At 38.6% G+C, this 13,657-nt stretch overlaps 1 protein-coding gene across 1 annotated transcript in view; it reads right to left on the minus strand.

Moving 5' to 3' along the window:
• Nucleotides 1–13,657, minus strand: part of LOC139716690 (ankyrin repeat and MYND domain-containing protein 1-like) — a 28,659-nt gene that overhangs the window by 4,635 nt on the left and 10,367 nt on the right. Inside the window, exons 9-16 of the mRNA XM_071628219.1 lie at nt 13,323–13,457; nt 11,658–11,810; nt 11,049–11,156; nt 9,316–9,447; nt 8,431–8,538; nt 7,098–7,263; nt 5,242–5,449; nt 1,929–2,030 (exon numbers count right to left, since the gene is read on the minus strand). Of these exons, the coding sequence (XP_071484320.1) occupies nt 1,929–2,030; nt 5,242–5,449; nt 7,098–7,263; nt 8,431–8,538; nt 9,316–9,447; nt 11,049–11,156; nt 11,658–11,810; nt 13,323–13,457 (1,112 nt within the window). The remainder of the gene's footprint in view (nt 1–1,928; nt 2,031–5,241; nt 5,450–7,097; nt 7,264–8,430; nt 8,539–9,315; nt 9,448–11,048; nt 11,157–11,657; nt 11,811–13,322; nt 13,458–13,657) is intronic.

Raw genomic sequence — 13,657 nt, forward strand, 5'->3', positions numbered from 1 at the left:
GATTGGACATGCAAGTGACACATCTAATTGAGTTGAGTGGAAACACAGTGCACACAGAGGTGTATCTAAATAAGAGTGCATTGAAGAAATGTGATTTTGTCTATTCAACAATACAAGAATATATTGGTCAAGGGTGCTGTACTACGTGTGTGTCTGTGTTGGGGAAGGAGGGGGGGGGGGGGGCTAATCGGTGAACAGAATGTAGCCTACATGTACAAAATATATATTGCAATATAGCATGGTTGATATACGATGCAAGAGAGATAATATCACATCATGTTGTTTTATGATTCTTCTTTGAGTGAGGTAAAATTACAATGCCATAGTCTCTGCATGCACACACTATTTTTTCATTTATGACCACGAACTGCCATAATTTTGAAAGCAGGTACCAGCAATATCCTGTATGTACATGCCGATCCAAATTGGTTAAGCTCGTAATGGATGGTACAAACGGATATATGCTATACAGACATTTATTTTGTACAGTACCACTCACTATGATTATCTTCCTATACCACTGTGATTCTCTGAGTATTGCACCACACTTCTAGCTAAGCTATTCAGAATAATTCTGATCAGAAAATCAAAGCAAAGTGTGTTGTCGCACCAAATTGTCTTGAACAGATAAAAAGTTTTCAGATTTCACTGCTACGTGTCTATCAAGAAACTGATCTCAGGAACTTACTGAAAACAAATGCTGTACTGCCATTATCATTTCTGAGTTGAAATACACAAAGCCACTATAAATGTTCAAGTTGATTTATATAACTATATAAAAAAACAAAAATGTGTGGGAGCTCATGAAGATATAAAAATAAGAAAATCACAATGTTGTGATAATTCATAAGTGACCATGCATCACACAACCAACAAAAAGTCTTCCATAATGGATTTTCAAGAAGTGCACATTATGAAAGAGCAGACTCTAAGCTTTAAAATGATGTACAACTCAACACAATAGAACTTTCCAAACCTATTTAGATAATGGAAAGGAAGTACACACTCTGGAAAAGTTTTTACTGAGAAAAGAGCTTTTGAAGTCTGAGGTCTATTTTAAGTAGTTAATTTCACCAAGCTGTGCACTCTACAAGTGATATAAAACAGAATGTAAAACTATATAGCAACCACAAAAAAGGGATTATCAGATTAAGTTGAAATTTTGCAAACTCCATTGATTAGCACATTCTATACAATCATGACTAATACTAACTTTCAAAGCAGTAGCACCATCTTTTCAAGAGTTGAAAGTGAAAAGTGTGTAGAGTGTTTTTCAGAAATGAAGAGAGGCATCTGAACCATGCTAAATCACACTATTCTTTAAAGAAAAAAAAATCTAAAAAAAAAATGGCAAAAAATTAATTTATCAACCATGAACATAATTTTTTTTTACATTCTTCTGTGTAAACCCAGGGGAGAGTTGTGAGGTGCTGACATCACCGTCTTATGTAATTTGCATATTAATATTTAATGATAACATAATATCAATTGCTTGTGAAACATATGAAACTTTACAATTCCATAATATTTTGTCATGTTTAAATGTCTGAATGAAACTTCAACTGCTCTGTTTTGTAAGATCTAACTCTTTTTACTAAACAACTGCAAAATGGAAATGGTACTGTATTATCAGTGACGATAGATAAAAAAAAAAAGATGTGAAGACTTCATTGAAAGGAAGAGGTGTGCACACTAATGACATTATAATATAATCACACATTACTAAGACAAGCTTTGTAAGCTTGGTGTTAGTGTCTGGATGCACTCTGTGGAACTAAATGGCAAGTGATATGTGAGGAAATTTCATAAAGTGTGAAGCACACAAGCATTAAACCAATAGATTTTATGTCTTCATTTTTCCGTGATAGCAAATAAATGCACCCCGTGCTTCTCAGTGATCAAACTGGCCATACACACTGGTTTCCAACCTGATATGCGATCTGCTCGCGTGCTTGATCAGCCGCTGAGAATGCGAGGCATCCATACTACCTTCTGCCATATCCACCACCATTAAGACTGCCCCTTCACCACTAGACAGACGGACAGACAGACGGACGGCAAATTTCGAAAACCATCCCACCACAAAGGGTAATGAGCAACATGCATGTAACAGGAAAAAGGGGGGATTAAAGTTGGGTAGAGAGGTGAAAGAGAAAAGATGACTGGTTAACAAATTCATGTCAAATGTTTTTGTTTACATCAGGCTTCAAATAGAGACAAAATTACAGTCATTGTTATTGTAGGATTAAAGATTATGTTTGATCATTAGGCAGACTGAACACAACACATCTGTATTAACATTAACTGGTATTTGGTAGGTCCAATGAAACAAGAAACCCATCTCGGTTAACAATACCTTCTTTTCAAAGAGCATCATCCACATTAGTATATGATTATATATTGTTAATTTAACTTGACAAAAAATTTTTATGGCACAAACAATCACCAAGATTAAATCAGGTTTGTTGTAAACATGCACATAAAGAGTTTTAGAAAACATGATGACAACTTCTCTCTGCAAGACATGTGTGTTGGAGACTTCTTTGAAAGATTTCATTTTGCTATTTTAGATGTATTTCATTTTCTGTGAAATATTTTTCAGTGTATTCTCAATTGCTTTGAAATGCAAGTGTTGAATAAAGATGGACGTTACACACCCCATGTCACAATTTGAACTCTTCTAACTCTCTTATTGCAATTAACATCAAAAAGAGTCCATGGTAAAATGACCACAGCTATCTGAGTCTAGTTTAGTGCTAAATGTCTAAAGTACACAGCTTTAGGATACCAGGATCCAAAATTGATTTTATCACCTACTGTAACAGGTATAAATAGCAGATTGAAATCAGGGGATGGTCCTGGCTTTTACCATTTTGCAGCACTGTAAGCAAACACCTTGATAATGAACATCTTTGATTCACAGTCACTCTCGTTCCGTAACTATGCTATCACACTAATTGAAAATTAACCTGTAGATTGACAAACATTTTTGATCAGCTACAGACTTGTGAACAGAGTGTAATGTGCTACCCATAATTGCAGCTATGGGTGCAAGTATGACCAACTGTTCGAGTTCACCACTGTTTTTGTTTTGTTTTTTTAATCCTCACTTATGGCGTTACATAGCAAGGTACTGCTATCCTCTAACAGTGCAATGCCAATAGTCGCATGCATTCACTGATGACTAGCTATGGATATCATGAACTTGAACCCCCTCCTTACACTTATTGTTCTCTCGCTGTCAAATGCAAAACGCAATGGCAACCAATGTTATTGTGGTGAAGTATAAAGTCCTTGAACATACACACACACACATACACAAACATGCATGTATGGAGATATTAATGTTACAACTTTTGTGAGTACCACAGAAGTTGTTCCAAAGTTTGTCAACCACAATCACAGCCAGATATCAGCCTGGTCCCCAGTTACACAAACAATTCGATAACATAAACCCACACTGTTTTTAATGCAGCCTCTAAATGACTGCATCATATTTACCTGGACCTATATGGCAATGGAAGTCTTTGATATATGGAAATACATGCAAAAAAAGATTATATACAGAAAGGTATGTTCAATATTACATGTGCCATTCTTAATGGATTCACTACTAACCTCGGGTGTTTGTTTTTCTTCTTCTTTTGTCCTTTCTTTCCTTCATACTTGCAGGATAACATTACTCACTTCCTTTGAGTACACAAAATAACACAAAACTGACCCCCCAAAAAAAACAACAACTATGAATATCATTTCTTGACAAAAAAATATCTATCTGCGATCAGTCAGATTTACACATGCCCATTTTTAATTGAATTTATAAACAGACACAAATATAGCTCGGAGTCCTAAACACAGCCTGCAGCCAATTCCAACCACCTATGTCATGTGCAGCATCAACATTTGCCTTACTTCACTTCAAGACGAAAGACACGAGAAGAACGCAATTTCAAACATATGTCACATTATTCATACATTTATGTCTATATCTGATCTGAAATGTATCTGTCCTTTCTTGCACGTTGCTTTCTACTTGTACAGCCTACGGACTGCCACATTACTGCAGATTTACAGTCATCTATGTTCACGCAAATAGATATGACTCATTTTCAAAACAGGTATTTTGAAAACAAAAGAAGAAGGTCAGTATTCAAGTATTGGTTGTCAAAACATGCCTGAGGTTCAACTTCCCTAGAGCATCTTGTTGTTATTCCAAGTGAGAAATTTACAAGGCATACATGAAGAAAACGATTTTGGTTTTTTTTCAATGATGAAAGGCAACAGTGGCAGAATCATTTAATTGAAGATGGGTACGCATCACAGTTTATTGGTAGCAGCAAAGCATCACTTTGGAGTAATATGGTGTGAGATACGAAGACAGAGCACTAAACTTTAATCTGAAGCTGCTCATTCTATCACAAATGGCAGAGTGACAAACCACAATCATGTCAGAGTTTTACAAAGCAACAGGCATGATGAATAACAAGCAGTTGACAGAAGTTGTGTTTGGGGGATAGAATGCATGCGTGGAAAGCCATGATTATATTTGCAGGCACATTGGGTAAATGGTAGCCAAGAAGCAAAGCGTGATTAATATTGACTCAAATGTTGTCTATATGATGAGAAAATACCATAATTTGATGCTAGTAATCCAACATGAAGAGCCACCTGTCCAGGTATAGCGAATGAACACTAACGTGAGATTATAGTGTAGTGTAGGGGTTGTCTTTCCACATACCTCCACTTGTAAGCTTTAGAGAACTCTAGGTCTACCCCGAATTGCCATGGGAGCAGGTATATATGGTTTGCGGTGCAGGCATTTGGGGAGGAATGGAACTGGATTTGTGATTTCTGAAACTATACAGTCATTGAATCATGTCCTACTCAGCAATTATATGTGTTTTAGAAGATATCTCAGATAACATTTTGCAAACACTGAGCATCAAAGCAGAAACATCCCTTTTGACCCTTGGATCTCTAAACTTTCCGAACATGCATCTTTCTATTACACCTGTCACCCCTGCGTCTCACTGCCCCGCCCCTCTTGATGGTTTCCCCTTGGTGAAAAAAGAAGGTGTGGTTATCAAAATGCACCAGAAACACTGAATCTTTCCTCTGCTCCCCTCTCCCCCTCCCCCCCCCCACTTTCCCTTCATCATCCATTACCCCTCCCTTCCCCCTACCTCCCTCCCCCCTCCAACCTCCTCCCCATCCCCCACCCCACCCCTTCCCTGAACTCACCTCACTGCAACTTCTTCGTCCCGGTCGACCAGGGGCTGTACTGCCCCTGTGCTGTCCTTGATGGTGGTATGGAAGGCCACCTGTTTGGAACCCTCCGCTACCCCGCCCGACAACAAGACCTTGGAGGAATTCTTGGCGTTTGCCATGCTGGTGTCCGAGGCGTTGGCTCCTGCCCCTGTATACAGAAACCCTTGACTGGGACTTAGACCTTGAGAAAGATGGATAGAAAGGGGCACAGAGGTGAACAAATGAATGCAAAAATAAGAGATGTATGAGAAAGGTGAGAATACGAAAATAACCAACGATTGAATTACTTAGGGTTTCACCATGAAAAACTGTACACATTTCCCAACATTTGCCACTGGAGAATATCAATGGCTGGTATACATACTACAATATGCTGACTGCTACTGGGCATTACCACTGTGGGATGAAAAAATACATATGCTTCCTCTGTGTCAAGAATATGCTCACATTACTGAATATGTCATGAAAAAATCGGGATCATTTGGAATTCAGTTTGCCCTGGACAAACGTGAGTAAAACACCGCTTTACTAGACAATCTTCTTATCTCCACAGTTAATCCCTTTTATAAATATTCTGAGCAACCACTGCCTGGTAGCATAGTTATAAACTGATAAACGGTAGCATTTTGCTGCTGTTATGCATCAGCATAACTCCTGTTTCTTGTGTAAACATTCAAAATGGTAAGTTCAGGTTTAGACGAGGTATTCTCATCATGTGGTAAATCTTATGTTTGAAATTTATTGAAAGGAAAAATATGTAGGAACACGAATCTGAGAAGAAATACATGTACAGTATGACAAGAATACATTGTCTATCAATGCATTCTGTAAATTATTTAGGCCTCTACATATCAATGCATTCTGTAAATTATTTAGGCCTCTTATTTATTATTATTTAGGCCTCTACATATACTTTATTTTTTTTCTGTAATTTTTTCTGTAATATGACATGCTACAAGATGTAATTCAACAGTTCTTGTTATGTTGATAACTTTGATTGTGTAGCAATTGCTGACCATGTCTATGGAAAAAAAAGGGGGAAGAAATATTGATAGATTTCAAAGCTGGGTCTTTAAATATGTTACAAATACATTTCAACACACAGTGCCAAGAAAAAAAAAAAAAGAAATTAGAGCATTTTGACAACTCTGTGGCACTTAGCTGTCAGCATTCAGATAAATCCTACAAACTTGACCTTAATAGTTAGCCAGATCAATAATATGGTGTAACAGTGTGCCTCAGTCCAACAGGAAGGCCACAGTGACAAAATAGGGAATAAGGGAATTAGGAATGCCTAACAGTATTCATTGGCAATTAGTTTCCAATCATATGTGTCAGTCAGCAAAGAAGGTACTCCCATGGATGTGGACCTGGCAATCGTTGAACAAAGCACAGTAGGGGTTAAAGGGATCGTACAGTTTTTGGTTGAGACCTAATTTCAGGTTTCTAACATTTTTTGGTGAGATAATGAGAAACCTCTTTTGAAATATGAAAGAGCATGTAATTCTATGAGGAATTAAATGTTTATTTGATAAAAATTGGTTTTGAAATGGCTGAGATGTCCAAAAAAGAGCGATTCTAGTAAAGTGTGGGACCCACACTTTACTACCATCGCTCTGTTTTACTTTGTTTTTGGATGTTTCAGTCTTTCCAAACCCGATTTTCATCAACTAAACTTTGAATTCCTCTTAAAATGGTATGTTCTGTACTATATCATAAGTGTTTTCTTGGTATCTTGCAAAAAGTCAAAAGCCCAATTCTCATCTCCACCAATACTATACCATCCCTTTAACTCACAATCCACTGAAAGAGAAGAGCAGCGTGCTTACTTCGTATGCCTTCCCTGTCTTCCTTATCCAGTCTCTCTCTCTCTCGTCTGACAGCCGCCTCACGGAGAATCTCTCCCAGGTGACTGAGCAGCTTCCGGCGTGCATTGTACGTGTCGCGCTCCGCATGAGTCAGGGCGTGGTAGGGCATGTGCGCTATGCGTCGATCCTGATAAAACACAGATACTTCAATAGCTTTGTATCTTCATTTTGCTTATTGTCACTACAGCGTCAACAGATCAACACTTGAACAATAACATAGAATCTAGCAGACACTTATGTGGTTTGCATTTGTCTAGACAAACACAAAAGAATTGTCAAAGAAGTCTCATGTTAATTAACATAACAATAAATACCCCTCCGATTCCTGAGAGAATACACAAGGTCAAACAGAGGCACATGTTCCAGTGGTAATAGTTCACTCTACAAAGAGTTTGTTTTCACAAATTATGCAGTTGCCATGGCAATGGTTCATTGCGCAAATAACCATCAGAGTCAAAACATGTGTCAAGTCCAAGGAAACTGCTCAAAGTTTGTGGCAATAATTAAGAGTTCACACTGCAATCAAACAAACAAAAAAGTGGGAAAAAATATTACATATGAGTTAGTGATGACAATTTGCTTCCTAGCCCATCCTAAAAACATATTTTTCAAAGAAAACATCCATGGGTAATGATATGTGTATAGTTCAGTGACAACATCTTCTTACTGAAAGAGTGATTTGCTCTACAAGATACTTGTTTTTAACAGTTACCATGGTAATGCCTGGTGTAACAAATACAAACATGTCTCGCTTATAAATGCCTACAGACAAATTAGTAGGTATTTCATAAAAAATGCTGAATATGACAGGTTAAAGTTACCTTTGAACTATACACAGAAATTTGACATGGGGATCTATCTCTGTAACATACTTCTGAAAAGCAAATAGCAGTTTTTATGTTTTCTATTTTTATCAGACCTGTGAAAAAAGTGAGATAGAAATGACAACTCATGACTGCCAAGTGATGCGTGAATGGAGCGTCACTCACATGATTAAACATCCAATAGGATAACAGCAGTTTTCATATTTTCTATTTCTATTAAACCTGTGAAACAAGCTAGATAGAAATGAATATTCATGCCTGCCTCACCTGATTAAACATCCAGTAGGCAAATGGCAGTTTATATATTTTCCATTTCTATCAAACCCTTGAAACAAGCAAGATAGAAATGAATATGCATGACTGTATCACCTGATTAAACATCCAGTAGGCAAATGGCAGTTTTTATAAGTCTATTTCTATTAAACCTGGGAAACAAGCGAGATGGATATGAATATTCATGACTGTCTCACCTGATTAAACATCCAGTAGGCATAGTCCACCGCTGTACCCATCTGTCTTTTTGTCCCTACAGCTATGGGAGCGAGAATGTTAGCCCCTGCTTCCACTAGCTTGTCAATCTATGGACAAGAAAAAAATAAGATAAAGTACTTATCAAAATTCATGAAATTCTTCTGTCAAGTTGTTTTTATTGCAACTGATTAACTGATTGTTAATCAGTAGTATTTCTATCTGTAAAACCAGAAGCATTTTTTCACAAATTGGAGCAGTAAACAGCCTTCATTTTGGCATGAAAGTTTTGAGAATTCACTGTGTATAGACAAACACTTTCATGTGCATTTTACTTTCGTGATTCTTGGCTCATCACGAAATTCCAGAAAGTTTCATGCACAAGAAAAACTTTGTGTTTTACAGTAAAGCAAACGAAATCATACTGTGTACTGTATCGGTGGTATAATTCCCTGTTATTTTCCATTTTCCGAAAATTCTGCAAGTCAACCGATATTGCACAATCAATAAGTCACAAATATCTGTTGTCTCCCGTAACAGAAAGGCATTGTTTATGGTCTCCAAAGTGGGAAATTGCTACCTTTTCTCTGGAAGAAAGATATTGCTTATTTCTTATTCCATCAATTTGGCTCTCAGTCAAAATTTCAATTGCCCACAAAACTGCCACACATGTTCAAAGTCATGAAATACACTACAGATACCATCATTTTTAACAGATTCATCAGTTCATTTTGCGCCCTAATTTATGTACATGAAAATTAGTAAGTATTCGTAATTTTCTGATGCAGATTCTGGTTGAGTGTAGCCTTTAGCCCCAAATTTAAATCCCCTTCAGGCTGAAGTAGTAAACAATGTCAAGAGTTTGGGGGGGATGTCAGGATACTCACAAGGGCTATCCTTTGGAGAGGCATACGTCTGAACTCAAACTGGGTGTTGGCAGTCACACACAGGGCACTCCCTATGGCTTGCCCTAGGGGAAGGCTCGGGTTGGCATCGAAGCTGAGAAGCTCATCAATCGCCTGGTGTTGATTCAAAACATACCAGTAGACACGTAATGTCCCAAGATTGGTCATCAGGTACCAAAGTGCTAATTTCTTATTTGCTAAGTCTATACAATCTTTTCTTTCAAAACAAGACGATCAAGAAAAAAGGAACACTAAGCTGTTATGGCACAAATTCTATTTTTATGGTGATATTGATGATTTGTAAACCAGCCAATTGTTGAATTTTGCTTTCCATCAGCAGTACAAATGTTATGACATGATATTATATCATACACAGTCAAACCTGTCTTTAGCTGCCACCCAAGGGAGATGAAAAAGTGGCCATTGTAGACAGGTGGTCGCTACAGACAGGGTCCCTAACATGGCTTTTCTCTTGGGGGGAATTGCGTTTAGTGGCTGCATACAACAGGTAGCCGCTATAGATGGTGGTCGCTATAGACAGGTTTGACTTTACTACTCAATCCCATAATTTCATATACAAAGTCTCATAACATCGATTGTGGGGTTGATGCCATTGGAGGGCAAGTCAGCTTTGTTGTGTGATTGAGCACGTGGATGTGTACAAAATAATAGAAACAGAAGTTTTCTTTCATTGTTCTGTTTCTATTCCTTCTTCATTTTTGTACATTTCACTCCCTTCTCATGTGAAGCTCGCAGATCTTTATCAGTTTATCAGTACAACACTATCAATATTAAAAAAAAAAAGATGTGGACACAGATCTTGCAACAAAATCAAGATAAAAATTCTGTTCAACTTTCTCTTCAAAATCTAAAGGTGTATTTTGAAGACAGAGTTTGTTTGAGTTAAGTAATATTCAACAGTAGCTGAGGATTTACATACTACTGGACAAAACATCACAAAATAGCATGCAGGTGATATCAAGTGTGTATGGTATTGATATTATGCTAACACATGCATCATAAATGCTATACATCAGTAAGAACATTTTGTAAAATGAAAATGTGTCTTTTGTGTCTTTTATTAATATTGTCTAAACCTTAATCCATTGAGGATGAGTCCCGAATATACTTGGGCAAGTGTCTATGGAAAATGTGTGTTGTAGCAAAATCAGCCCGTCCTCAACGGGTCAATACTTGTGTGCATGTTCTACAAGTCTCTTTATAATGATTGTGTTGGCAATGCAGGGGCGGATCCAGGAATTCTGTAAAGGGGGGGGGGGGGGGGGGGGGGGGGGGGCGTAACTAATATTTCTGGCGTCACTTCTGGGTTTCATTAAAGGGGGGCGTGTGCCGGCTGCACCCCGTCTGGATCCGCCACTGCAATGATGTCTATGGTTCTACCAATAATATGCACATGCTCGTAGAGCCCATGGAAGCGAATTGAATAATGCGCTGTGCCGCACACTTAATCAACAGCGCCCTCTACTGAGCAATGCTCGTATAATCATAAAACTCGGTCCATAATGAATAGAATAGTTCGTCAATGTCCCTCTTCAGCTCTCGCAAATCAGAATTTGTGTATCATTTGAAGTAGGCACATGTTTAACCCGTTGGGGACAAGTCCCGAGTATACTCGGGCAAGTGTCTATTGGGAAATGCGTGTTGTAGCAAAATCAAACCGTCCTCAATGGGTTAAGATGATTGTGTGTACTCACAAGGTCATTGCCACTTGCTATCGCCAATGACAGGGGCGACTGCCCTTTGCAGAGGACATTGGGATTGGCTCCGTGCTCCAAGAGAAGGTGAACGACCTGACGGGCAAGCTGTGCATTTGATCATACAGAGAATGGAAAAAGATGTTAATTCTCAAATGTTTCAGACTTGAATAAGTTCAGGGCATAACATAATATAAAAAACAAACACACAAACAGCTACGATACCTGCAACCATTATTCTTTTTTAAACAGTCTCCTCTTGTATCTAATGTCTGATAAACGCTTGTTTAAGACACAGTTGAGGAATGGGTCATACCACCAAGCTCATGGTAAGTGCCATGACATTCAGATGAAATCTTACTGCATGATTGGATGTACTCAACAGTTTTCTTTTTGTTTGTAAATATACAGTCAACCTTGCTTCAGTTAAATCTATTTGGAATGGAGAAATCACTTCGACTTAGAAAAAATTCAGAGAAAATTCGACTTATGAGGGATTTAAAACAAAAGAATATAAAGAGAAGAAGACTTGACAAGACCTTCGATTTTGGTGATTATTCGAATTATGCGAGGTCGACTTATTAAGCGAGGTTAACTGTATAACATTACCTCATAGTCATCATCCCTGTCACAAGCAATGTGCAGAGGGGTGCGACCACCGCTATGATCACCCTTTGCCTCCAGCTCCTGAAGGTAATGGAAGACGGTGCCGTCGAGTCCTGGTTTCAGTTTGATGGAAGGATCAAGCGGGGTCAAATCCTCCTGTAAGAGAAAAGTGAAGAGGATTAACCTGTTGAGGACGGTCTGATTTTGCTACAAGACGCATTTCCCATAGACACTTGCCAGAGTATACTCGGGACTCGTCCTCAACGGGTTAAGAACTATGATGTAGGTCTGTAAGAGTCATATCAAAGAACTTAACTGATCCAACGTGATAAAACCTTTGATGGTAAGATGTCTGTTGCATGTTTCAATACTTCTGATTAACAGTAAGTTGCCAGATCAAGAACAGACGCAATTACCACTCCAAACGAAATGTAGTTGAGTTAATGAGTTTATTATCTTTGATCCCAAGAAGATGTTAACACAGTTTTCGTCCAAGGGGATGGAGACCCTATGGTTCCATCTCCACTATCTGAACAGATTAACATCCCCTTCCCCCTCCCCACCCACCTACCCCATCCCCCTCCCCCCCCCCCCCAAAAAAAAAATGACTTCTGCCAACTTTGGTTACAATCTCAGGCATAAAAGACAATAAATATGATAAAAGTTTGTGGATGATTCCTGACACTATGATCGTTATTATTATTACCGTTCTTATTTATAAAATGGGTTCAAGAATGTAGCCAATTGGAAGCGCTGAAATGAGTCACGTGTGCGTGCATTAATTTCTTAGTAAATGCACGGCCGGGGCCTGACGTACGTCACAATGTTTACACTAGCAGTGCGCACTCAATCAGTTGTTACAAGTGCGTCACGCGCTACTATACGCGCTGTCAATTCTGTAAACAACTTTTAGTTCGGGCTGCCACAACAGCCGGCGGCCTTTCTTGTGCATAACACGTGGCGTACGTATACTCTTATACGTACGTACAGTACTTATGTGCGGGATTTCCGAGTGCGACGTGCGTAAATGTTTGGGACGAACATCTTCGGACATCTTGACTTTTGAGCGAGTGCTACATGTAGCTGACTGGTATTGACCCACAAAGGTACGTGAATAATGCTGTTAGTTTTCGACCCATTTTATAAAACAAATGATGCTCTATCCTGTGCATCATTTGTATAATAGCGCATAATACCTTTGGCATGGTCTCTATGCGCTTTTAATAGAGGAAAAAAAGAAAGATAAACAGGAAAAGATAATTACAGAAACAATAAAATGCTGCATAAATCATCATCTAACAATCATTATGTTACTTTTTGAACAGATAAGTTTTAAAAAGACGTTTTGAACTTATTGACGGAACTTGCATGTTTTATATCATCTGGGATGCTGTTCCAGAGTTCTGGAGTGGCATGTCTGAAACTACGTTTACCATAGTGGTTTAATGAAATATAGATCCTCCCGTGATGACCTAAGAACTCTCTTAGGCTATGGTGGATAACATGCAATGGATGACAAATGATGGACGTACATCAGAAGCTCACTAGCACTCTTGGCCGCGGCGAGATGAAAAATGCAACAAAAGAGACAACAAAATGCAAAGAGATCGCGAAGTAGGAGACAATGAATTCTCAACACGAGTATGGTGCACAGATTGACCAACTCACAAGGTGCTCATGAAGATCTTTGTCCAGGGCTCTGGAGTTTGGGTGGGCACCAGCATTCAGCAGGAGCTTTGTGATCTCTACCCCCTCGGGTCCTCTGATTGCACAGGAAATATGGAGGGGATTCAGCCCTTCCTTCTGTAAATGGGACCAAATTTCATATATGCAGTGAGGAATCGAAAATCTGGCAGTGTAGTACAACTGCAGTGTAGAGTTGTAGTTGTAACTAGTGTGGGACTGGCTATGCTGATCCTCCGTACTAAAAGTATTTCTGACCTGTCTCTCTGACAACCTGATGAAATCACCTACACTTTTGTTTCAAATTTCTTTGTAATTAT

The sequence above is a fragment of the Diadema antillarum genome, unplaced genomic scaffold (genome assembly GCF_040938485.1).
Source record: "Diadema antillarum isolate AM-2024a unplaced genomic scaffold, OU_Dant_1.0 scf00000069, whole genome shotgun sequence".
Taxonomy (NCBI): Eukaryota; Metazoa; Echinodermata; class Echinoidea; order Diadematoida; family Diadematidae; genus Diadema; species Diadema antillarum.